The sequence below is a fragment of the Pelophylax lessonae genome, assembly GCF_965119305.1.
Source record: "Pelophylax lessonae genome assembly, chromosome: 6".
NCBI lineage: Eukaryota > Metazoa > Chordata > Amphibia > Anura > Ranidae > Pelophylax > Pelophylax lessonae.
Window position 1 is genome coordinate 38,166,073 of NC_138773.1, and position 27,979 is coordinate 38,194,051.

The following is a 27,979-nucleotide window of genomic DNA, read 5'->3' on the forward strand; positions in this document are numbered from 1 at the left end:
TTCCTCCCCCACTAAGACTCCCTCAGTGAAAAAACAACATGGAGTTAACAGCAATGAACAGGCCGCAGACTTATCAGAGCCCTGCATTAACCCTCTCTCTGCCTTTCCTGCGGGAGACGTCCCAGCCACTGAAGCTACACTGAAGGCAATGCTCCTCTCCCTTCAATCAGGCTTCCAAAGAGAGCTCCACTTATCTACAAACAAATTGTCAGTTAGAGTGGACAGCCTGGAGGAACGGGCACACAATATGGAGCTACAGTTCTCAGACATGGCAGCAGCGCACAATGAGGTGGTAGACATACATGAGTTTCAGGCTGAAGCGATTCAGAAATTGCAATTAAAAGTCGCAGACCTAGAGGATAGGTCGCGACGAAATAATATTAAATTTAGGGGTGTCCCTGAGACCGTTAAGCCACAGGAAATCGTCCCCTATTTGAAACAACTTATGCTGAAACTATCCCCAGACATATCGCCTAGAGACCTACTTATAGACCGTGCGCATAGAATCTCAAAACCACCACACCTCCCAGACTCAGTTCCGAGGGACATTCTGGTGAGAGTACACTACTATCATATCAAGGATCTCATTCTCAGGGCTGCCAGGAATGCCCGAGTGCTGCCGTCCCCGTACGCAGGTGTTTCCCTTTATCAAGATATATCGCCTGCAACAGCTCAGAGGAGGAGGGAATTTGGGCCGGTGACGAAAATACTGCAGGATAACAACCTAAACTACCACTGGGGTTTCCCCACAAAGCCTTTGGTCACGTATCAAGGCCAACAAGTTGCTATGACAACCCCAAAAGAGGGATACAAACAGCTGCACAACTGGGGATTGGTCCCCTCCCTGGCGTCGCACATGGGCGAGCAACAAGGTTCACATTCATCAAAGGACACCCGTGGGCCGCCGGAGCGTGGTAAACAACTACCATTCCCCCCGTGATGAACCTAAATCCCATATTTTATCGGGCTTCCCCCAAGGGGGAAATAAGCCACACAATCCCCTCTGGAGGCTCGGTCACTCTCCTTTGTTTACACACCCTGTGTAAGAAGTGTGCCACGCACACATGAAAACATTCCTACCTGTTTTCTTCTGTCTTTTTATTTTTATTTTTTTTTTATTCTTATATCTGCCACCTACTACTCACACTTGTTGTTGTTTAGGCACGTTATACAATTTCTTGATTGTATTGGTTATCAGCGGGTACTACTTGTATATTGATACGAAAGATATCCTTTGTTGTCAGAATATAACTTTCTCCTGCTCAACTCAGAGAACTCCTATCAGGGGCCACACAGGCAACGCCAGCTACTTCAGATATGTCCCTTAATATTACCACCATCAACGCAAAGGGGCTTAATAGCCCCTTCAAGCGTTCCAGACTATGGAGGGAGGCATTATCTCTCAACACAGACATATTATGCGTCCAGGAAACGCATTTTGCACAGGATAAAGCCCCCTCATGCACTCACAGACTCTTCCCACACCAATTCTTTGCCTGTGCACCCAATAAGACGAAAGGTGTGATGATAGCTATACGTAATACTGTTGCTTTCCAATCTCCGCAGACTGCCCTACTGGGAGTGGGGCTTCATAACTGGCACATAGACTTCCACCCTGTCATCACACACATCTTGATAGCGGCACGATTGGCGATAGCCAGAAATTGGAAATCCCGCCACACGCCTACATTGCGACAGTGTATACTTATTCTAAACCAGAACATGCATATGGAATACATGTTTGCGAAAGCTCACTACAGCCTAACAAAATTCTTCACATGGTGGAGCCATTGGCTTAGAAATCCTGATAGTAGTTTGGACATTACATAAACTTTACGGCTCTCCCTCCTGGCCCCTTGAACGGCAAGCACATGTAACTCATTAACCAATGCTGCCTACCTTCCCACTGTAGTTGTTTCCGAATCTATTGAGAATATATCAATCTTTATAGCGAAGCTCCTGCCTATGATTTACTCATACCATACAAAGGATACCCTCGTCTGGGAGTGCTCTAACTTATCTTTTTTGGAGCTCATGTGTGACTCTTCCATTACACCCACCTCTGAGACCATATTTTTCTTTTTTCCTTTTTCTGGTTTCTAGTTTAAACCAACATGTTTGCCAATGTATGTTATTATTCAATTGTTGTTGTACATGATCTTTATTGGACATGCTATGTAATTGTTTTGTGCAGTCATGTTGACTTCTTGTTATACTCAGTTGTTATATGCTACTGAACTGATAAACAAAATAAAAATTACAAGTTGGAAAAAAAAAAGATCCAGAGATCCTGGCCCCCAATTGTGAAAAAACATGCGGCTATGTATATGGGCAATTCCTGTTGTAATTGAATGTGGAAATGCAACAAGTTTGGAGGCAATTATGTATCTGGATTTGTTACCCGATGTTAACATCCAATCCCAAGCAATGTGTGAAATAAATCATATAGTATACAGTATATTTATTGTTATATCATATCAACACTATTAGCAGATTGACATGGGAACTGTAACAACACTGGAGATGAATTCTCCAATGTGTTGCATTGGACGGACACTGGATATGGAGGATTCCAATCAAATGGTTTAAATCCATTTTATGTGAAGGAGAAAAATACCCTCAATATTTGTGAATATCCGTATGAACCACCATTTTCTATATAACATACAGAACACACATACGTAGTCTGCGAATAGGGCCAGAAATTATATATAATATCATAAAGATACATGGGCATCCAGTACTGCCACATCTATAGTTCCCTTTAAAATGTAGCCAAGTAGGGGTTTTTAGAGTATTTCTACGAAAAAAACTAGGGGAGAGTGATTGGCCAAGGGTAGGGGCACGTCTTGGGACTACATTAATGCCTCCCTTAAGTAATTTTGCACATGTTTCATCGGTACCTAATATAGGGAGGTGTCATTTAATAATGTCCCGAATTTCTCTAAATTAAGAACTGTATGGGGTAGAAAAGGTAAGTTTGGTTTGGTGCATGCTCCTGCTATGTGATCTTTTTAACCCTATAAGATCTGATCTTTTTTTGTTTTTAGCTATATTCCAAGCCCTATTGATCATCCACTTTGGGTAGCCTCTGTCTAAAAACCTATGAAAAAGGGAGGAGGCTTCTCTGTCAAAGTCGGCATCATTTTTACATATCCGTCTAACACGTATAAATTGTCCAACCGGAATGGAGTGTCCAGATTGTGCTGACAGGAGTGAATTACCTGACAGGGGTTTTCTGTATAGTGTAGTTATGATTTGTCCATCGATACCTTTTAACAACACATCCAAATAGTGTATTTCTCTAGCGTTGGCTTCTCCTGTAAATTTTAAGTTTTTATTGTTACAATTTAGGAAGTCAAGGAATGAGTTTAACCTTTCAACTCCATCCTCCATGATAAACAGTAGGTCATCTATAAATCGAAAGTAAAATTTAATAAAAGGTCTGAAGGGGTTCTCACCCCCAAAGATGCGGGGCCTCTCCCACCAGCCCATGTATAGGTTGGCGAGTGAGGGCGAAAATTTAGCGCCCATCGCAGCCCCGCACCTTTGGAGGTAAAAAACCCCATCAAAACAAAAATAATTGTGTGACAAAAGGTATTCAAGGACTTCCAAAATGTAATCTTTTTGCTCAACTGTAGGAGATGTTAGCAAATCTAGGAAAAATGACACCGCTATTACAGCCAGATTGTGTGGAATAGACGAATATAAATTAACCACATCGCATGTAATCCATGCATGGTCAATATTCCATTCAAAGTTTTCTACCATTTCCAATAAGTGGTTGGTGTCTTTAAGATAACCAGGTAGTTGCTGGACTAATGGCTGTAACTGCCTGTCTAACCACTGTCCTAGTCTTTCATTAAGGGAATCGATTCCTCAGATTATAGGACGGCCATACAGGGGGTCTAACCCCTTATGGGTTTTAGGTAGATGGTAAAATATGGGAATGACAGGATTATCTGGGATCATTTTTATAGATTCCTTTTCACTGAATACACCTATTTTCACTCCCCTGTTAATGATGCTGGTCAGAATAAATTTATAATGCTTAGTGGGGTTATTTTTAAGTGGTAAATAGGTATGAATATCCGTTAACTGGCGAATAGCCTCACTCACATATATGTCGGTGTTCATGACCACTATTAGACCCCCCTTATCTGAATTGCGGATGATAATTGTATCATCACGCTGCAAATTCTCCCATGCTGATCTTTCTTCCTTTGTTAAATTATCTGACCATTGTGTGCAACCATTAATGGCTCTGGTGGATAGGGCTGTCAGAGCACACGCTGCTCCTGATGACGTCATTGATGATGAAACGCGTAGAGCGTGGTCACGTCAGTTCCGCTGTCCTGTGAGTGTGGCGCAGATCCGGTCAGTGGAGCGCATCGCGTCCCGGAAGGGCACAGCTACATCGCTACACCACTACACGAGGGTCTTGCGGTCCCTAATTTCATATGTGCACGTCTACTATATGCTAAATGTGAGTACCATGTACTGTTTTTAACAATAAAGCGAATGTTGTTTAAGCAATACTTCACTATTGGAGTTTTCTCTTCCTCACATTTCCTGGATACGGTTCCCTGTTACTATGTTATCGGCATATGATTGAGGATTTACTGTGGATTTACTGCCTGTTGATTCCTATCTGAGAACAAGTGGATATCTGTACAAGCCTTTGAGGGACCCCTGGGAGATACATTTCACGCTGGTTACCCCTGTAGGGGTATCACCCTCTGGTGAGTGCGGGAGCAAGAGGAAGGGAGCACCCGTTCCTCCATTGAGCACCCCCATCCCTACTTATCACCCGGAATCCACTTTTTCCTCACTTCTTTTGGAGTTTTCTTAGATTTGGTTTATGGACTCAACTGTGATTACCACCAAATATATTTATTGCTGCTGATTTTATGGACTTTTTTGAAATTCTTATCTGAGGCTATTGGGTTTTATCCACACATTTTTTAAAGTGGTCTAATAATTCTGAGCACCTTCATATGCACTTTATCTGCACACGGTTTTTTGATATATGCACTTTATTTATTTGTATTATTGTCACTTGAGTGGGGTTAATAATATATTCATGTGATTATTTTATTGTGTACATTCACAGATCCATTTTATACACATTTTTATTTACTAATATTTATTCACGTTCATATATCACCTATTTATTTATTGTATTTATATCACCATTCCCTACACTAGCAATTCAATTTTTTACATACAATATTTATTGCACAGATTTAGCACCTACCATTTTTTAGCTCACCAGATTTAAATTATTCAATTTGGCCCAGATTTAAATGCATATACCCTAACCCATATTTAATATTTATACTGTGGCAGCGCCATTTACCTCCATACCTATTTTCAATTCTTCTATTTTAAATACTCAAAATGCCCAAAGCGGGACCGGAAAGCGGTTTTCCATTCATCCCCCTTTCGGATCCTTACTAGGTTATATGCACATCGAAGGTCAAGCTTTGTGAACACTTTCGCTGTTCTGAACAAGAGGAAGAGGGTATCTGTTTTTAATTGTTATTTTGTTTAGCTCTCTATAGTCCACACAGGGTCTCAGGGTGTGATCCTTCTTTTCAACAAAAAATATTCCAGCCCCAGCGGGGGATGTGGATGGACGGATGAATCCCCTTTCCATGTTCTCATTAATGTATAGGCGCAATGTCTCAAGCTCAAGTTCTGATAGGGGAAAAATACGTCCGAATGGAATCTCGGCCCCGGGTAACAGTTCAATTGGGCAATTGTACGGTCGATGGGGCGGTAAGGCCTCAGCATTCTTCCTATCAAAAACATCTAAGAAATCATGGTAAACTAATGGAACATATTGTGAAACTGAAGTCTCTTGTTGCAGTTCCATAAGGGGGGCCGAGGTAGTGACTGTATTGGGAAAACAGTGTTGCTGGCAGTAGGTGGTAGGGAATGAAACAGCTCCAGACTCCCAGTTTATTTGGGGATTGTGTGCCTGCAACCACGAATGCCCAGGATGATGGGGAACAAAGGTGATGGGATAATGTCCAGGGTTAGGTATTCTGAATGATTAGAGGAGGTTACTGCCAGTAGCGGACAAGTTTCTTGTGTGATAGGACCTGACTTGAGATTCGAGCCATCCGCCAAATGAATCTTCAGATGCTGCATTTTAGCTTGCAGTGGGACCTTGTGTTGTTCAGCAAATGAATAGTCCATAAAACAACTGCAGGCCTCGGAGTCAATAATGGCTTGAGTTTGGATGCTCCCTCCAGGTAGCTGCAGGCAGAGAGTCAGCAAAAGGTGAGAGGAGATGCTCTTCAGGGGATATCTGGAAGTATCAGAAACAAGGACAGTCTTACGTGGTCTTATCGGGCAGTCACGCAGAAAGTGACCAATGCCCCCACAGTAAAGGCATAAGTTGTTCTGCTTGCGTCTAAGTCTTTCCTTGGCTGACAGAGGTGAACGAGAAAGTCCCAACTGAACAGACTCCACCATGAACGAGGATGGTGGCGGAGCTGGGGATACAGGTGCTGCTGGTGTCCATGTAGGTGTAATGTTGCCAGATTTTTCTGCCCTCCTCTCTTGGATTCTGCGATCAAGCTGAATAGCAAGCTGGATCAAGTTTGAGAGCGTAGTTGGTGGATCTAGTCTGGCAAGTTCATCTTTAAGAGCCTCTGAAAGACCCAAACGAAACTGGTACTGCAAGGCTGCATCGTTCCAGGCCTTATCAGAACTCCATTTGCGAAACTTAACAACATAGTCCTCCACAGGCTGAAGCCCTTGCTGGAGTTTATGTAGAATAGCTTCTGCTGTGGAGGTCCGTTGGGGATCATCATAGATCTGGGCCATGGCTTCAAAGAAGGAAGAGATTGATGCAAGAACTGGGCCTTTTCCAGAAGCTGATGAGCCCATGACTGTGGTTCCTCACGCAAGAGAGAAATGACAAAGCCCACCTTAGTAAATTCAAGGGAGAAAGTTCGTGGTTGTAACTCGAAATACAACTGGCAGGCATGGCGGAAGGCCCGAAACTTATAGCGATTTCCTGAAAAGCGTTCCGGGGTAGGTACCCGAGGCTCCAGGGGAGGAACCATTACTGTAGGTGCAGGAGCTGGAGCAGGAACAGTAGTTGAAGTGCCAGATACAGAAGCTTGAGATACAATGGGCAGGGAGCGTAAACGACCTTCAATCCGGAAGAAATTCTCCTGGAGTCCGGTCACCACTTGGATTAAGGCTGTGATTTGTTGGCACACCGCCTCAAGCAGAGAGGAGCCTCCTCCAGTCTCAGTCATGGCTGAATGGTACTATCACGTACCTGGTGAAGACTGGAATGTTGTGGAGGCCACTCTTACTCCTCCCGCCTGACACTCCTGAAGGTGGGAACAGAGAGTGTAAGGCAAGGAGTGGCACGAGTGCCGTAGCGGCTAGCTGGTGGTGTTCACTCTGTAGGTGGGTACAGCTGGTAGTCACAGTCCTTGGAGCAGGGTGCAGTGGCAGCTTGGCACCAAAGCGTGGGAGCAGTAGCCAGCAGAAACCAGGCAGTGAGGTACCGAATCAGCAAGCAAGCAAGTCCAGAAGATAAGCCAAGGTTGATAACAGCCGGGCAGCGCGGTACAAGGTAAGCAGGCAGATCAGATCCATTTAAGCAAGCCAAGGTCAGGGTTGTAAGCAACAGAGCAGGAGCACGGGCAGAGGCAAAGTCCAAAGGCAGGCCGGGTCATACACAGGTGAGTAGTAACAACAGATCAGGTCTCAGAATCACGGGAACAAGCTGAAGACCATTCAGCAACTGCTCACAGTACTAGAGCAGTTTAAATAGGCCACTGGGAGCCAAATGCTAATTGGTGAGTGCAGGTGTGCAATGTGCATGGGTGTGAGCGAAAGTCCGTACTGGCCTTCTGGTGGAGGAAATCCGGTTTACCTTACAGAGTGTCGGGGCTAGGGATAGATGGGATGAGTGTCAGGGCTGGGGGGGGTGGGAGAAATGTCAGTACAGGGGGGGGGGGGGGGTGGGAGGAGTGTCAGGGCTAGGGATGGATGGGATGAGTGTGTCAGGGCTAGGGATGGATGGGATGAGTGTCAGGGCTAGGGATGGATGGGATGAGTGTCAGGGCTAGGGATGGATGGGATGAGTGTGTCAGGGCTTGCGATGGATAGGATGAGTGTGTCAGGGCTAGGGATGGATTAAATCAGCAGCGGTGATGGGGAATAGATTCAGTGACACTTACTTGCTGTCAATGTGCACTCGGTTCCCCCTGCATTGCTGTCTCTCTCGGCTCCCTACGCTCCACGTGTCTCCTGTGACATCCATTCTCATTCAGCATCACAACCAATCACAATTGCAGCTCCTCCCCCATCACTGTACTGGGTCAGCAGATTCGGCTCTCAGATAGAATGCCCCTTCATCAGCCTGCAGCTGCACGGACCCGGCAGAGACTGTGTGGGCGGTCCGCTGCGCTGTGCAGCAAGTGTCCCTATTCCGTCTGGAGTGTAACCTAACCAGAGAAGTCAGCGGGCCCCCCCACAGTGGCGGGACACCAGGGCCTAGTCGCAAGTGCGACTGCTGCACCCCTGGTAGTTCCGCCACTGGCTGAATTTCATCTGGCAAGGGAAAAAAGCCTAGAGTACAATGTGCGGCTCTCAGTAGAGATAAATCACAGGGGGGGTTAGCAGCACCAGATATTAAAAGATATTACACGGCAGTCATAATTTTACGTATGATAGAATGGACAAAAATAAATTCAGATAAAAGATGTGTCAAGATTGAAACCACATTAAGTGAAACACAATTAGATAAGAATGTTTTGATTCCACCAAAATATAGGCAATTACATGAAGATACACATGAAAAAAACGAGAGTTGTATCTAAGATCTGGGATATGACTCACAGACAAGCCAGATGGGAATTCAACTCTCCATTATTATCATTAGAAGGCACAAAATATTTTGCACCAGGAGAAGAGAAACAATTTGGTAATTGGGTAAAAAACATGCAGTTAAAAGATAAAACCTATAATGGAAAAATTAGGCAATATTACAAACTCAACACTAGGAGAGGAAAAATGAAATTAAATGAATGGAGATATTCACAATTAAAACATTTTGTAGGATCCCTGACCCCATCCGATCTGAGAAAGAGCTGAACCCTGTGGAAAAGCTTTGCAATCCATTAACAAAAATAAAACATAGTACATCTTTGATATACAGGATGTTAACTAAGATGGTAGGTTCAAGGAGATTTCCATTCATAGAAACTTGGTAAAAAGAGAAAGGAACACGTTTAAAAGAGCACAAAAAGTGATTGCTATACTGAGAGCCGTAAATTGCTCTGCTATAGATATGAATACCATTGAAATGAACTATAAATGTTTATCGAAATGGTACATAATGCCGGTAAAAGCACATAAATGTCAGTCAGAGAAATCGAACCTGTGTTGGAGAGGTTGTGGGGCGGAGGGTACAATGTTTCATATCTGGTGGGAATACCCTAAGATCCGGGAATATTAGCTGAAGGTACAACAACTCACTAGAGAAATTACAGGAATTAATATTTTGGATGACCCATGGACTTGTCTATTGCATAGAACGGATAGATCCTTAAGGCAGTATAGAAATACGATTGTCCCAAACCCGTTGAATGCAGCAATTCCAAAAAAATGGTAGGAGACAGAAGGCTCCACCTTGAGAGAATGGTCTAGTAGAATTGAATATACTGTATATATAACATGGAATACCTGAGTATTAGAGATGACGAAGAAGTAGACAGTTTTTCAAGTAAATGGAAAAAATGGACAGAGTTCAAAAAGACTAATAACTATATAGAAATATGGACAGTTTAGGGGGATAACTAAAGACTGGGGATTGTGGGGTCTGGTAAAAGTAAATAGAGAAGCAGGAGAAGGAGCGAAACATAGGAATAGTATAGTAAAAAGAAAAGGGGAGGGTGGGTACATGGGTAAAGGGATAAAGGGCACTTAGGTTGTTTTTGAAGTATGTGAAAAAAAAAAAATGTTATATTTGTCTGTAAACATTGAATTGAAAACTAATAAAAATAATAATAAATAAATAAATAAATACACAAACCCATGTGATCATTGTGATTGACTATCATGAGGATCACATGTTCAGGAACCAATCAGAGTAATTACTGATTGATAGTGTAGGATTAGCATTGAAGGGGACAGCGCAGGCTCTGAACAAAATTGTAAGGTAAAAGTTCTCTCGGAATTGGGGGTTGTAGGGGGAATGAGATAAAGGGAGGTTAGCTTTAAAGCTTAAGTTTAGTAAAAAAAAAAAAACACAAAAATCAATGGATGCATCCCTTTGCTGCTGCTCCTGCATTAGTTGAAATCCTGTTCCACCCATCCCCCACCCCTGCCCAGTTATTTTCCAATGTGGAGTGGTTATGTAGCACTACCCCCGCAAGGGCTGCTGCCAACTGTCTCCCCTATTCCTGCACAGCCTGGCACCATGCTTTTTTCACTGGCATTCTGACACAAGAAATCAGTCTCTGGGTTTGTTTTTTTTTGTTGTTTTTTTAGGGGTAATAACTTGGATGGGGTAGAGGGGTTATGGTGTGCCCACTGTTTGAAAATGAATGGGGACAACTTCCTTCCTCTGTACAAAGTAAGGGTTGTGGACTGTTCTCCTTCCTAGTCACCCCCAGTCCTTACAAATCCATAGAGAAAAATCCCTTGAGGACTAAGTACTCTTAGTCCCCATTAGAAATATAGCACAATATGTTGCAAACTGTGTGCAGAAATATCTCCTCTTTGTGAATTGCTCCCAGTTCCACTGCCTGCTGGAACTACCATTCCTCCGAAGATCTCCCAGGGCAAGAGATAGAAAGGGTTAAGCACAGCGCTATCCTTCTGAGAGCTTGCTACATACGACAATATCTACCCTAGTGAGTCCCCGAGTGTGCTGATGTACTCACTCTGTCCTCTTTGCACTCTGCTGTTCCTTGGGCAAGATTCCTTCTCAAACCATTATGCTAATAGGATCTTCCCAAGCCAGCCCAAGCTCAGCCTGCAGGCACAGTCCCCCCAAGACCCAGAGGTCCCCTGCTAGGCCGCCAACAGCCTCCTCAGCACTCCATCTTCCACTGAGTCCCCTTCACCATATTTAAGGGGCGACCTAACCCCGCTGCCAGACATTTTGCCTGGGGATTGGCCAGATGCCCCTAGGTTTGCAGACTAGAACCTCCTGGCCTCCGCCCAGTAATTTCCAGAAGCTTCTACCAGCTTCTAGATCCAGAGGGATGTACCAGAGACCTGACTCTGTAGGGCCTTCTAGCCTGACCTACAGTAACCTGACCCAATTTCTGATACACATAACTTACCATGAGTCATAAACTTAAATTTGCCTACATTAACACTAGTAGCACATTAGAGGGTGCTACAGTTAATATAGCCAATGAGCATGTAAGACACACTCTTCAAGAGTGCCAACTATGTCTACCCTTTCCACCTACCTCCTCCATTCATAGAAGTTGTACTTTAACCACTTCAATACCGGGCACTTTCACCCCCTTCCTGCCCAGGCCAATTTTCCCCTTTTAGCGCTGTTGCATTTTGAATGTCAATTGCGCGGTCATGCAACACTGTACCTACACCAAATTTATGTCATTTTCCCCCCACAAATAGAGCTTTCTTTTGGTGGTATTTGATCACCTCTGGGTTTTTTCCTTTTTGCTAAACAAATAAAAAAAGACTGAAAAGTTTGAAAAAAAAAAGTTTTTTTGTTTATGTTATACAATTTTGTAAATAAATAAGTTTTTCCTGCACTGATGAGCACTGATGAGACTGCACTGACAGGCACTGATGGGCGGCATTGATAGGCGGCACTGATAGGCACTGATATGTGGCACTGATAGGTAGCACTGATATGCAGCATTGGTGAGCACTGATAGGCGGCACTGCTGGGCACTGATAGGCGGCACTGCTGGGCACTGATAGGCAGCACTGATAGGTGGCACTGATGGGCACTAATGGGCACTGATAGACGGCACTGGTGGGCACTGATAGGCGGCACTTATCGGCACTAATGGGCACTGATAGGCGGCACTGGTCGGCAATAATGGGCACTGGTGGGCGACACTGATATATGGCAATGATGGGCTGTGGTGGGCAGCACTGATAGGGAGGGCACTGGTGGGCAGCACTGATGGGGAGGGCAATGGGGGCTCCCTGAGCCCTGATTGCCATCCCTGGTGGCCATAGTGGGCATCCCTGGGGTCATGGTGGGCATCCCAGGGGTCATGGGTGGGCATCCCTGGTGGTTCTAGTGGCACCCCCCCCCCCGAGGGTCTGCACTGGTAATCAATGATCTGATTACCAGTGCCGATCCCCCCCCTGTCAGGAGAGCCGCCGATCGGCGCTCCTTTACTCGTGCCTGACACCTCGCATCACCTATCGCCGCTCGGGGGGCGCGCAGAGCTGTATTATCCTGCCGCCATCATATGACGTCCAGTCAGGATAATACAACCACAATCCCACCGTCATTTTGCTATAGGGCGGGCGGGATGTGGTTAACTTTTATCAATGAAAAACAATCTATGAATGGAGATCAGGCAGATGAATGAAAGGTCCACCTCCTCCAATCATACCTTGTTTTGCATTTGTAGAAGCTAAAAAAACTGCTTCTATGAATGGAGTAGGAGGCAGAAAGGGCACGCATTGTCAAGCACTCTTGATAAGCACCTGTCACAGGTCTTTTAGCTCTATTAACCCCTGCCGCGATTGAAAACTATGGCTGTGGGGGTGGGGGGTTGGAGGAGGAAAGATCTCAACTAATGTGTCTAAATTTAGGCTTTAAGCAGAATGTTTGTGTGGAAGAAACCATTCCCCAATCAATCCAGCTAATTAACAGTTCTTGAATATAGTATGTGGTTGTGACAGCACACCGTTGGAAGACTCAGTTCTAACGTAAGTATTTTATAATGTGCTAGAATGCGATGCATACTAGCACATTATGCGATTGTCTTACAGGGTTTGAAAAACAAATGTGGTTTACTACCGCTTTAAGGTTACCATACCCCTCCAGTGAAATTGTAAGTGGAACATGTATTACTGTGGAGTAAAGTTGAGTAAACCACTTAGGTCCCACCTACATGGTACTCTGCAAAAACAGAAGGGGCTTAAATATACTAGTACACACATATACAGTTCATGTTCTGATTTGGTAAGGTGGACTAATCTTAAAGGAGAAGTGCAGCTAAAACTCATTTGCACTCCTGTGACCTGTTTTCAGCAGAGAGCAGGCTGAAGCACTCTGTCAGTAAAAAAGTTAATATCTGCGCTTACATCCAAAAAGAAGCAGCGAGTATAATGTTTGACAACCACAAAGTAACAATGAAAAACAAAAAAAGTTGCGCTGAATAACAAAATAAAATCTTTGTGACAACATAAAATTGTAGGAAAGTCTAATAACTGATCTATGACCGTAAATAAACGTGAAAAATTAAACATGAAAAGTCCATTCACATCTATAAAAGCACCGTCAGTAAAATGAATATATGACTCCAAGCTTCATATCCTTGCAATATTTAGGTGACTTTCAACACTCAAGTGAAAAATCCTCCACCAAATATGATTGGCCTCTTACAAGAGAGTAAGGACCTGTAAGGTCAGCAACACTTGTGGCTTAACCCTGCAGCTGCCCCACTGATCGTATCACTTCCTCTAGCCTCTCTGCCTTCTGCTCCTAGTGTGCACGGCGCCAGGGAAATACATCACTTCCAGTCTGAAGGAGGAAGCAGCGTGTATAGAGCGTCCGGGAGCTGCTGAGGGGAGGCCGAGCAGAGTTGTAAATGCACCCAGCAAGAGGCCAACCATATTTGAGGGAGGATTTTTCACTTGAGTGTTGAAAGTCACATAAATATTGCAAGGATATGAAGACTGGAGTCATATTCTGTATTCACTTCACTGGTGGTGTTTTATAGATGTGAATGGACTTTTCACGTTAAATTTTTCACATTTATTAGACTTTCCTACAATTTTATGTTGTCACAAAGATTTTTTTGTTATTCAGCTCAACTTTATTTGTTTTTTATTGAAGCCCTCTGTCGACTGACATCACAGAGCTGGTCCAGGCTCGGGAGGGATCACGACCATATGGTTGGGACCCACCCACATGCCTGGACCAGCACCCACCTCAGCCTCTCAGTGAGCCACTGAGAGCCTAAACCAGCCGCCCCTTCCACAGCCCAGCGCTCCAGTGAGTGAGGGGGCCAGAGCAGAGAGCAGTGACTGACAGTCACCAACTCTCTGCTCATGGAGCACTGAGAACCGAGCAATCAACAGTGTTTGATCGCACGGTTCTCAGCCTTAGAGCTGGTGGGGTACAGATGCAGCATTGGACCGATGCTGCATCCACCTAGGTAACTATGATAAAAAAAAAAAAAAAACCCATACATTTCTTTTAAGATTAGGTCACATAGCTGTGTTAAAAAAAAAAGTTATAAAGATTTTCAAATTGTGAGTTCTGTGCCATGATGAGGTATCCTAAGAGGACATCTCCAAGCATATACAGCCAGCACACCATGGATGTTCAAAATGATGTCCAAATATTTATTAAGATGATCACATCACAGCAGTAAGGTACAATGTTTTGTGGCTACACAGGACCCCTTTGACCCCTCTACTGCTTAAATACGGATGCACTTCAAATATAACTGTCCCATTGACTGCAATGAGAGAGAACGGCAGTTTCTGCTTACTTATGGGGTTTGAGGTGTACTAACTGTTATGCCAGCTAGCCCAAATGATTCTGCCATAGCAAGATCGATGGTTTCAATAATTTTAGAGCTACTCATGTGATTGTATAATTATTAGCCAAGACAATCATAGTTCATTTATATTTAGTAAATTCTGAATCTGATCATTCTTGGTACCTTTATCCAGCACAGACAACTCTCTGCTCTCCCAGTCCTCCATGGAGTCATGTTTCCAGGACACCTTCACTGCAGAGTTTCGATCACTGAAGAAGCTCCCAGGAACTTTAAAGTGGCTGTTAATTGTGTATGTGCTGTCATTGTTTTGAGATATTTTGCCAGGATCTGAAGTTTCCTTCTCATTCCATTTGATTTGGATATTACTAGGGTAAAACTTTTCTATATCCAGCAAGCACAACACCTCCTCAGAATCAGTCAAAGACAGTTTTATAGGACCGGACACTGTGGGCTTTGCTGAAAGAAAAAGAACAGGAAATGATCACAATAACATTGCAATACTAGGTGCTACTTAACCACTCTTCTGAATGCCTTCCTAAAAAACATAGCTCTTTTTTTTAGAATTCAAATTTAGAATTAAAAATTTTTGGGAATTATTGCTCTCGCTCTGGCGATCACAGTGATACCTCACATGTGTTGTTTGAACACTGCTTTCACTTAAGTATGCATTTTCTTTCTCACGGCGACTGGGGCGCTTTACATTTTTTTTCCTATTTATTTTATTTCATTTTTAAATTTTAGCACAGTTTAAAAAAAAAATCTGATCATTTTTATTGCTGTCACAAGCAATGTAAACATCCCTTGTGACAGTAATAGGCAATGACAGGTACTCTTTATGGAAGGATCGGGGGTCTAAAAGACCCCAGACCCCTCCACTACACTTCAATGTATTCAAAATGCCGAAATCTGCATTTTTGAATACTGACAGTTTTTTAAATTTGGCGTCTTTAGCCACAGAGTAACCCGGCCATGACATCATCACGCCGCTTCTGGGTTACTACATTGGAGACCCGATCAAAGCCAAATTCGGGACTCCAACCAGCTGGCAGACGTGCCGGCTGGTTGCTCGGGTCTCCCGGTAGGATGGGAGACCCAGGCAGAGCCGCGGGAAGGCAGCGGGAGGGGGGGGGGCTGGTTTATTGGCCGAGCGGCTCCCGAGTCGCATCGGTTGTTATCACCTGAAAGCCGACCACCGGCTCTACAAAATGGTACCGGGATGATGTCTTAAGCTCCAGGCATCACCCGGGTACAACCACTTCTCTGAGCCGACGTAGGGCTACGTCGATTCGCGGGAAGTGGTTAAAAGGTACACAAAGCCATTCATATGAATGTTTAAAGTTGAAGTGAGAACAATGGCGACTGACCACAGACCTCACCTCAGGCATCAGAACTTGGTAAAAAACACAAAACCATTCATAAATATAAGAAAAAAAAAAGAGAGAAATTTTAAATGCCAGCAACAAAAAAATAACTTTTATGTCTATCAAAATTTTGTGCATATTTTTTTGTAGTTGTATTTTATTATTTAAACTGTTTTGAACAAAAATAAAAAGAAGTCCAAATAGAAACTTTTAAAATTGAAGGAGACATCAACACAAACATACATCCAGTGCTAAAACGGCAAACGTTGTTATTTTCCACTGCTTTTTCCCCCCTAATGAATTAGCTACTAAATACCAACACCTAATAAAAATTGTACCCTCCTGGGTCAAAAAAAGTAAAGTAAATACATGGTAAACAAGGGAGAGTCAGCAAAGCAATACATACACTATACTGCCAAAAGTATTGGGACACTCCCCCAAATAATTGGATTCAGGTGTCCCATGGCAACAGGTGTATAAAATCAAGCACCAAGGCATGCAGACTGTTTCTACAAACATTTGTGAAAGAATGGGTCACTCTCAGCTCAGTGAATTCAAGCTTACCATGATAGGTTGCCACCTGTGCAATAAGTCCATCTGTGTTCCATTCCTTGCTATAAAATTTTCAAATGTTATTGTTATAACAAAGTGGAAGCAACTGGGAACAACAGCAACTCAGCCACAAAGTGGTAGGCAACGTAAAATGACAGAGCGGGGTCAGCGCATGCTGAAGCGCATAGTGCGCATAAGTCGCCAACTGTCTGCAGAGTCTCCATGGCCGAGCAGCTGCACCAAGTGCAATGCAAAGCGTCGGATGCAGTGGTGTAAAGTATGTTGCCACTGAATTCTAGAGCAGTGGAGACGTGTTCTTTGGAGTGACAAATCCAGCTTCTCTGTCTGGCAATCCGATGGACGTGTCTGGGTTTGAGGGTTCCCAGGAGAACAGTACTTGCCTGACTGCATTGTACCAAGTGTAAAGTTTGGTTGAGGGGGATTATGGTATGCGGTTGCTTTTCAGGGGTTGGGCTGGGCCCCTTAGTTCCAGTGAAGGGAACTCTTAAGGCTTCAGCATACCAAGACATTTTGGACAATTTCATGCACCCAACTTTGTGGGAAGAGTTTGGGGATGGCCCCTTCCTGTTCCAACATGACTGTGCACCAGTGCACAAAGCAAGGTCCATAAAGACATAGATGAGCGAGTTTGGGGTGAAGGAACTTGACTGGTCTGCACAGAGTCCTGACCTCAACCTGATAGAACATCTTTAGGATGAATGAGAGCGGAGACTGCGAGCCAGGCCTTCTTGTGCAACATCAGTGCATGACCTCATAAATGCTCTTTTGGAAGATTGGTCAAACATTCCTATAGACACACTCCTAAATCTTGTGGACAACCTTTCCAGAAGAGTTGAAGCTGTTATAGCTGCAAAGGGTGGGACAACTCAATTTTGAACCCTACGGACCAAGACTGGGGTGCCATTAAAGTTCATGTGCGTGTAAAGGTAGGCATCCTAATACTATATAAAGCAAAGAAAAAATAAAAGGCTCAATCCTCACCTCAGTATAGATGTAAGGGGGAATGTAAATATTCCATTTAGCCCCCCCAACAAAGAATACACCATCACTCCTCAATAAGGCAGGAGTGTAATCCTCTAGACTAATCACAGTATATAATTAAAGAGGAGAGAGTCCTCAAGAGTTTCTTCAATGAGGAAAAAAAACGGTGTAACAGTGCAAATATCTTTATTCAAAAATATAAATACAGGTAGTTAAAAAATACCACCTCCACCATTACCGAGATTAAGCATGACAACGTCATCACCACAGACAGGCAGCTGCACCAGACATACTTTCATCCACACACCTACACCTGAATAAGAATAATAAGTGAAAGCCAGGGCTTTTCGGTAATTGGAAAAAGACAATGTTCCCACAGTCCACAACAGCAGTTCTGCTTAGGAAAACAATAAAAAGTCAATCCAGAAAAATCCAAAGCTCTACACACTTGGTAATATGGTCAGGTAAATGTCTAGTGCGAAGACCTGCTCCAGTCCCTGGTAAACTATATAAAGTTTAAACAGACCCTCGATCAGATGGCACCAAGTTCCATGGACAGTATGAGTTTTCCACTAAATGGCAGCAGACGGGATAATCTAGAGCAGGTGGGTGGTGGATAACTGAGGATACAAGCGGTGTGCTAGTGTGGAGGTATCAGGTATGCTGAATGGGGGTGAGATGCAAATAGGTGTACAGCTAAATGCTTATTTTTGAAGTCTCATCACTCCCCAGTTGGATGGAGGTGCCAGGTTGATCTGAAGACAGTCTCAGATGCACAGCGGTTACCGCATCCACACACCTTCACATATATCTGATTGCTTGGGGATGGAGAGCCGATCTGGTGATTCCTGTCTGTGTCAAAGCATCATAGCCATGATGATGTAACGCTGGCGTGTTTCACTCATCACACGAGCTTCTTCAGAGCTAGGAGGGGCTAGGGAGAGGTGTCTTAAGTAAGCTCCGCACACCTGAAGCTTTAATTAACTCATACTAATGACTAGCAAACCCATACACCCCCACCTCAGGAGTCAATCAACACTGTGAAAATATTGACACTGAGTGCAAAGTAACAAAGTGTCTGGTATGTACAAATTTCAAAATAAAGTATTTAGAACTACAGAAGACAAGACAAACTAAAAATGAAATACTTAGCTAGTGAGAACTACCCATTCTAAGAAGATAATTAGAGGTAAAGGGAGAGGGAATACAGGATTAACAGACGATCCAAATCACGCAGGCATCACGCCAGCGGTGTCTGTGTGGACTTAATTGTTATAAGTAGGGAGTCCAGGATTACTGTTCCAAAAAGGTAGAAATGTTGCATTCAGTATTTAAATGGGGATACAAAGTACCTAATCGGTATATCCCCATTTTTTCCTTTTGAATAAGAATCCTGTCAAAGTCCCCCCGTCTGGCAGGCAAATTGAGGCTATAGATACCCTTGACATTTAGTCCACTGGGATCACCCCATGATGTTGTAGGAAGAGCACAGCAAGTGGACGCTCATCATCCTTTTTCCTAATACTCTGGACATGTTCACTAATCCAGACTTTCAGCTGCCTCCTGGTTTTGCCCACCTAGGCTAAACCACAGGGACAAGTAAACTGGTAAATAACCCGGGTGGTGGAGCGGTTGATAAAATATAGAATCTTAAACCTTTTGCTCCTATCCGAGCTAGTGAAAGTGTCAGTTTTCTCCACATACTTACAGATCATGCAACCTCCACAGGGGTACATACCCCTTAGGGGTGGAAGATCAGTTATTTATAGTTGTTCTTTAATACTCAGAGTGAGTGAGTTTATCCCCTAGATTTCTAGCTTGCTGCCAAAAGAGGGTGTGTCCCCATGATCTCTACCAGCACAGGGGATCTGGTAAGTATATGCCAGTGTTGATATAAGCTTGATTTAACCTGATTCCATTGTGACCCATAGCGGATAATAATCCTAGTAGGGTTATTCTTCATTGGTACCTGTTTGGACTTATTTTTTAGTTTGTAAAAGGTCCTGTCATTTACTTTCAATTGCTCTTTTTTTAGCCTTTCTAATGAAACTGTGAGAATATCCCCTCTCTCTAAATCTACTGTACATATCCGCTGCTTCATCCTTGAAATTTTTCTCCAGTGTGCAGTTATGTTTAATTCCGAGAAATTTTCCCACCAGAATTCCCTGAATGAGGGAGTAAGGGTGGTGACTGGTAGCCTGTAAAAGAGTGTCGGCTGCCTTTTTTTTACGGTAGGTTCTCACAGAAATTTTACCTTCAAGAATCTCAATCTAGAGGTCCAGGAAGGGTAACCTCTGGTGATGAAAGTTAATTTGATGTTCCTTTTATTGGAATTGAGCTCCTCCATGAAGGACAGTTATGTGTCCGTGCCCTCCCAGACCATCAACACGTCATCAATGTACAATAGGATTAGAGTAAAAAACTTGTTTATTAATGATATAAAAACAGGGAGTGGAGCCCCCTGTGACAGGGGGATAATTGAACAAGATACATAAAAGTCAAAAAAACACAACACAACAAAATAACTGGTCAATAACCATAGACATATAATTGATTTACAGTAGTATCATAAAAGGATGGTAATGGATGAGGATGCTATACGCTGTATCCTAGCCAGCCCAAAGGCAGTGGCCAGGACAACGCAGAGCGCCCTCTGCCGTATACAATGAGGCTATACACATGGAAAGAGATTCATGTAGCCAGGTGCCCTACATGTTTCGCACAAAAGTTTGAGCAGCTGCTAGTAAAGTGCGAGTGCCAGTGATGAAAGAAAAAGTAGTCACAATAGTGATACCTCTAGCGCTTGCTATTCCCTAGTGGAAATTCATATATTTAAACTAATGCTAAAATTACATGTATAAATTAATATATCAAATACATAAATAATTGTAAATCACTCTCAAATCAATGTCCATCCAGTGTATAGTGATGAATAAAACCAATAAAAATAATTAATAATTATAAATAAATTATCAAAGAATTATTATAGTCCAAATTCAATATATGTGGCTAAAGTGCTGGTGCTTCTTCCTTGATCTCTTTGGTGCTTCCTTCACCGTGAAAAATAAATAAATTGCCCACTCACCAGATACTGTGGGTTCTATATGTCTTATGACATTAGAACCAACCGTGCTTCAATAAAAGATCCTTTCCCGGTTCGGATTCCCTCTCCCTGGGTTGGGCAGCCGCTGCGGTTAGCCTTCCACCATGGGATGAGTTTCCTCCTACCTCGATCCACTATACGAGATGTGCTTCCCCTGTAAATCACCTCCACCACAAGCCGTGATGGGGGAATAAACGGATTGTGTGGTATTGTTTTTCCAAAAATTTATTTCACACACCCCGCACATTCAACGGTACAAAATGCATAAAATTCCAATAGGTGAGTAAAAACAGGTGTCACGCACATTCACAGTTCAAATTTTCAGCAAAGTGAGGCAAAGTGTTCAATCCAAAACAATAGTGACAAACAAACGGACGGGAACCATCATACACGTGCACTCAGGCAGTGGAGAGCGGTAGTTCCGGCTTGCGTTCCACTCGAGTGCGTATGACGTCACGGCGTGCGTTCCACCATGCTGGATGGCCTGCAAATGGGTTATTATCTCAGTTACAGGCAGCAAGACCTGATAAGTATACCATCCCAATGGACTCTTGACTTTTGCTTGTAAAGTTTTCTACAAAGAACTGTGTATATATCCCAATAATTCAATGTTTGATATGGAACATATGGACAGGCCAATCATCATTGCTTTCTGCTACTAGCTGGACAACTTTTACTGTGTGAGGGAAGCTTCCTGGGTACAAGTTACCATAGGTGACACTAGCATATAACCCTCAGCGGATCTTTATAAACAGAGCTATATCCAACAAGCCTGGAATCATACCTCCTTTGGACCACTGTATTTTTCTTTTTACCTGGGCCACCATAGATGCCTTATACTCCCTAGAATACACAGTTGGAATTTCTACATCTTGAGTTACAGCAAATCCGTGGATATTTGGGACACTGTCCTTATATAGAGTTTATACTGCATTTTTACATCATCCACAATAACCATGGTCACTCACAGGAGCATCCCTGGAAATTAATCTCTTAGGTCCACTGGTTATATGCCCCCCCCCCCCCCCACATTTGGACTCTGAGAAGTCAGGGGAAATAATTCCTCATATACTTCACACCTTTGTTTGGGTCGGACACAATGGGTTTTTTTTTACATAGGAGATAGATATACAGTCCTTTTAGCATAAATGTAGCTTGTCTTGTGTGGTACCATTTTAGCGTGACGTATTTTTTCATTTTTTCACAATTTTGATATGAATAAATATGGTTGTAGTTGATCCAGTGAGTTTATGGATTTTTTGTCATTAGAGGTGATTGAGCAAAATCAGGCTTTTTATCTCATTGTTTGTACAGGTTTGGATAACCATATAAAAACTACACTTTATTAATCAATACATCTTAAAGTAAAAAAACGTTAAAATATTGGCCAAGACTGAAATACAATGAGCTACCTATTGCTGACATCATGTACCTTTTAAAACATAATATATATTGTACCCTATATGTGAGTCCAAAACAAAGAGCTAGAATTCATAAATGTCAAATCAGTGCATCTTGTCTGGTATATATCAAATTGACTCATTAGCATACAACACCCACTGCAATAAATTCAGAAAAGAGTCCATCTAAAGTAAGGAAATGGTCATCAAACATATCCCAGAAGTCAGAGGCCCAACTAAACCCTCAGGGCCCCAGTGAAAGAAACCACAACCTGACTGGAGCTCTTCCCACTGATCCCAGGGCCCTTTACTCCCATTGTGCAACCATCTATTACAGTCTTGCAGTGGGCCACCTTCCTGCCATCCTGGGGTCCACCCATGGTGATGGAACGCCAGAGCCCAGTCGCAAGTGCAACCTTTGCGACCCTGGTAGTTCCACCACTGGTGTCAGTTGTTTTTTTTGTTTTTTTTGTTTTATTTTATATTAATTTTTTTTACATTTTATTTTATTTTTAACATTTTTTTAGGACCTCCATTGGGAGGCTTTGGTGAAATATAACTTTTGAGACAGAGAAAGGGACTGAGGACAGGATGAATACATTGCGTTTGTACTTCCATTTTACTGCTAGTAGTTCTTCATTGCCCAGGCAGGTTTTCTCCCCCATTCTAAGTTGGGTGCTAACAAGCCATTTGGGGAAGCCCCTGTAATTAGGTCACATGGTCCCACAGCAGCTATCTTTTTTTTTAAAGGAACCAATGTCTAAAGAGTGTTACACTTGCATATCATTTGTCTACGTTCAAATGGTACCCCATACTGAACAAGGGTGACAACAAGTCCCACAGTATCTTACCACTACCCCCATGTAGTCTTGGCATTCGGGACTCCACTTAACTGTCTTTTCACTCATAAATTCAGAAGCAGTATGTGTGCCTGTGGCCCTTATACAAGCTTGTGACTTAAAAAGTTTGACCCCATATTTGGCATACTTGCTGGGGAGATATTGCTAGATTGCAAGCCTGCCAGTAAAATGCACGAGGGACGCAACAATGCGGAAGTTTGGATGGTACTATATGGCTGCAGTTGCATTATGCTACAAGTGTTAGCCAACTAACCAGTTTGTATTTTGCCATGAAATACTGCAGTGCTGGTGTCTAAAAGGCCATGATGTACTGTCATGCCTCCAGCATAAGGAAGTAATTAATTCTATTGGAACTTGTATTACCAATCTTGCCCACAAGATGCCACTGTGACATAGACTGTTATACAGCACTTTATGGTACTTCCTGTACTCTATTGCTGGATTAGTTCAACCCTTCTCTGAGGAGAATTTCCAGTTTAAGATTTACCTCAGAAGGAATAGACAGTACCTGAGGTTCCTGTGGGAAGATTCCTGAACCCCTTTTGAAGCATCACTGGTATGCCTATGAACTGTTGGTTATATACTCAATGCATATACTGTTAATGTTTGTATACTGATTGTATGCCTTTATATGTTTATTTACAGTTTCACCTATTCGCATTTCCATCTGACTTGTAACCTGTTCATGTGACTACTATTCGTTCACTGGAATAAAGATTTAAGTTACAAAAGGACTGGTTATTGCAGGATTAAGGTTTAGCTGTATGTTTAGCTGCACACGCCTGGGGCATACATGTAGTGAGAACAGAACAATGTACTATGCTGCTGGTTCTTGCCAGACCACCAAAAAGTAGTGCAGTGCTAGTACTTGCGCCTTATTGCATCTGAGCATAAATATTTGTTTCTAGCACTTCAGCAACATGGGGTAAGGTACACCTAGTTTTAGTAGCGACCTCTTCACCTTCGTCTGAGCTAGCTGTCAGGGTGCCGCTGCTTTTTACAGGTTCATATTCTGAGGTGGATTCTGACAGTGAGGCCCCCCATCCCTTTGCTCTCATCTGTCATGCTTAGAATCCTATACGCCTCCTCACTACTGTACCTGTTAGTGGCGACTATTGAAAAAAGAGCTCCTGTCTAACAATCGGGGACTCCTAGCACAATAGCAATAAAATTAACTGCTAGTCTTATCAGAGACCAGGCTTGATCTTTTTAACACTGTGGTTTTGTGGACAATGTATTCAAGGTGGCAGTGATCATACAAATTATACTGACACTGTACAGTTTGGCATCTTTGCCTTTGGGGGCTAAATAACCTTGTCCTGGCATTGGTTAGAAGAAATACCTCAAAAAGTAAGGGGATCCCTGGTTGTCACCAGAACTTATGCCCCCATTGGAAGATTTGATACATTTGTTCTCCATTGCCCCACTGTATGTAGAAATGTAGCCACCCTCTCTTGTTTGCTCATGAGAAGGATTCTAGTAGTTTTGTACAGCCCTTCACTTTACTACAAAGGGATAACTGTGACCCATGGCAGGCAAACTTTCCAAGCTCTTTGCCTTGTTTGAAAAAGGGGTTTAAATGTACAGGAGTAATATATGCACCAATTTAAAGTAGACATTAAAGTTCCCACAGACAATAGATCACAATCTTCAGGTTATTTTTGGAGGGATCTGGGGATGACCTAATGTTTATAAGGAAAACAGCACCGCCAATTCACCCCCCAACCAACAACCCTGGATAATGCTTTGAGGACAAAGCAGTTGCACGGGTTATAAAACCTTGCTCAATCTCTATTGCAGACTTTCTCATGGAGGAACCCTTTATATAACTTCCCAGTCTCAGGCAACCCATTATAATAATTACTATATGTACAGCTCAGGTGGAGAGTGAAAACAATGCTCCTTACATTTGTGGTCAGTGGGATAGAGACAATTGAGTACTGTCCGTGATACTTTTTTTATTTGCACGAACATACAATTTTTCAGGACAAGCTTTCGGGGTATGTCCCCCTTCATCAAGATCCAAGCAGGATCTTGATGAAGGGGACATACCCCGAAAGCTTGTCCTGAAAAATTGTATGTTAGTGCAAATAAAAAAGTATCACGGACAGTACTCAATTGTCTCTGTTGCAAGTGCACTAATACGGCTACAATGACCTCAGGTCAGTGGGATGAATGCCCCTCCTTACAGATAGCTAAAATGATTATTGGTGTCAGTGGTGTCTTATGTAAGAGGCAAAAATAGTCAATTTCTCAATTCCAAGCAACCTCTGAAAGGACCTTAGATCTCCATAAAACCTTGGTTAAGAATGGCTGGTTTATTGTTTCCCCTGAGATAAGCTTGACTGCCCATGCTTGCCTTGACCTCTCCCATCCAAACATACAGTATATGAAAACCACAGAACAAGAAGGATTCAGTGATGACAATAAGCTTGTTAGCATGATAGATCCACAGTGATGTGCTTACTACCACACTTGAAAAACTTGTGAGGAACAAAATAAACAATAAAAAAACTGTGGGAAATCTCACCAAAAAGATTTTTGCAATGAAAGGTCTTTTCCTTGGATTTTCCATCAGAATCCACAATCTTACAAGCTATGGTGACATTTTGGTGTTTAATGATGAAAGGTGTGAAAGTCAGAGAGAAAGTGAAATCTAGCAGACCTTCTTTATCAGATTTTTCAGTTTTCTCTCTGTGAGCCACATATCCAGAATGCTGAAGACCACTTTTAGCTTCTTCTCCTGATGGGGTTTCTAATATTTCATGACAAGTTCCACCTGCTTCTGTCACCCTCCATATGGCCTGGGTGTTCTCCGCACAGTATGAGGCACCACAGAACAAAGTGACTTTCTCCCCATTGTACCATGTCTGGGGACCATATATGTTGTTAATACTGAAGGTTGGCATGTCCGCTGCAGTAATTAGAAAAGTGAAAGTTAATTGTAATTCTAAATGAGAATACCACATAAATATAATTTATACTTTCATCAGTAAAGTAAATGTATAGTCAACCTTTTTTATTAGTTTTAGATAGAGCAAGGAAAGGAGATTATACGAAAATATATTTGTTGGGGGTTTACATTTACTTGAGGAGTAAACAATACTGTATATTCAGTTGTGGACAAGTAGCCAAATCACCAAATGTCAATAAAACCGACATGAACAAAACAAAGGCAGATCTGAAATACCCACATTTAATATGTATTAATATAAAAATCCTTATGTGTTGGGGGGAGGGGCTGCAATCAGACCATTCAACCTTGCTATCGAAAAACCAAAGACAGGAGGTTGGGAGACCATGAGAATACAGATATAACCTGTTACTCAATAGCCCAACCGCCAACTAAGGGCACCACAGACGTGTTTAATTATAAGAAGATATAAATTTATTAGGCACGTATGCCTTAAAATGTGGATTCAAGACAGAAACAGACAGTAAAGTGGTGAACCATGGTGACACAAAAACAACAAAAATTAAAATCAATAATTAGGCACCCATGCATATAAGAACATACAATTCAATCATAAACACTTGGACCCTGCGTAAACCAGCATACCTGGTAGGCTGGATAATACGTGAGGTACAGTGTGAGGACCTCAGATGTAATAAAATACCCCTCTATCAATTATAATGAACAAAACCTGGCTGGGATACACCAGAATGGTAAACTAAATATAATGAGATATCTCATAAGAAAGATATTGATGGCATAAAGGAATTCCAGCCAATTAATCTGCAATTGACTGCCAACAGGATTGATCAGAATTAGATCGTTGATTGCGGTGGGTAATCCCCCAAAAATTGGGAGGTATTAAACGACTTAAACTTGATGGTCTGTGGAAAATTCAAAATTAGATCATCGAGGTAAGGACAGTCCTTGATATTAGAGATAAGTAAGAACCGCAGTCATCATTTGATGAAATTCAAAATAGATTTCAAGTAGACAGTCAATATACATGAAGTGGATAGTTGATGCAGATGAAATCTCACCGTCCAGGTAAACGGAATCAACGAATCATAGGTTTACCTTAGCCTGAGCTTCTTGGTATGCCGATGTTTTGGCCATGTAGAGAGGGAGGATGAATAGCGGTATTTGGCGGCACGGTCCCCCAGGTCCAGTTAACCTGTAGTTGTCACTCTAACCCGTCGGCGTTCTACCCCTCCATGTGGCTGAACCGGCGGCTGCGGAGATTGGCTTCCGGGTCAGAGGTGTCCTCCCGGTCGTCACTTCCTGTAGAGCCGATCAGCCGGACGCCTTCACGGGGAACAGCCTGGGGAGCGATGGATATTGGATCCTGTACTGGGGACTCGATTTGTCGCTAGTGCATGGGTGCTCAATGCACAATGCTGGACGCTGACGCGTTTCACCAACCAAGTTGGTTTCCTCAGAGCTACTGAATGTACTCAAGATGCATCGATATATACCGCCCCTAATTGGCAATAATTGATTAATCATTCAATAATGTGCGGGACACAAGGGGAATGCATTACCACACACTTCTACAAGATGTCCTCACTCCTTAGTAATAAATTACTTCGATGCACCTTGCCATTCTGCCAGCAAAGTTAATAGCACTGACTCCATGTACATCACCATGGAGACAGTGCTACATCTTTGAAATAAATAATGTGAGCAAACAGTTACAAGTGATTAAAAATTACACAGCATACTGGATATCAAAAGAAAGAAAGAAAAAGATAGGGATAACTAATAGCATCTGCATTCTTCAATATGGAAAACCATAAGTAGATTTAATATAAATTATTGGATGGTTGGGGATAGGGGCCCTTTGTGTACTCCATAAGTTAAATCCTGGAGTAGATTTACCAATTTATAGTATCAGGGACCTTAGACAGGGAAAGACTACTCACAGGAGAGGTTGATACTTAGAATCTCATGCAGGTGGAGATGGTTACACTAAATAAATGGCCAAACATAGTTGATTTTAAGGGGAGGAAGCCAAATAACATCACGATACCA

The 27,979-nt window shown here is 42.7% G+C and overlaps 1 protein-coding gene across 1 annotated transcript in view; it reads right to left on the reverse strand.

The window, feature by feature from the left end:
• The window catches only part of LOC309558535 (uncharacterized protein), a gene marked incomplete at both ends in the record, with an annotated part of 302,626 nt that overhangs the window by 171,629 nt on the left and 103,018 nt on the right, over positions 1-27,979 (reverse strand). Inside the window, 2 exons of the mRNA XM_082261614.1 lie at positions 14,880-15,173; positions 25,526-25,909. Of these exons, the coding sequence (XP_082117740.1) occupies positions 14,880-15,173; positions 25,526-25,909 (678 nt within the window). The remainder of the gene's footprint in view (positions 1-14,879; positions 15,174-25,525; positions 25,910-27,979) is intronic.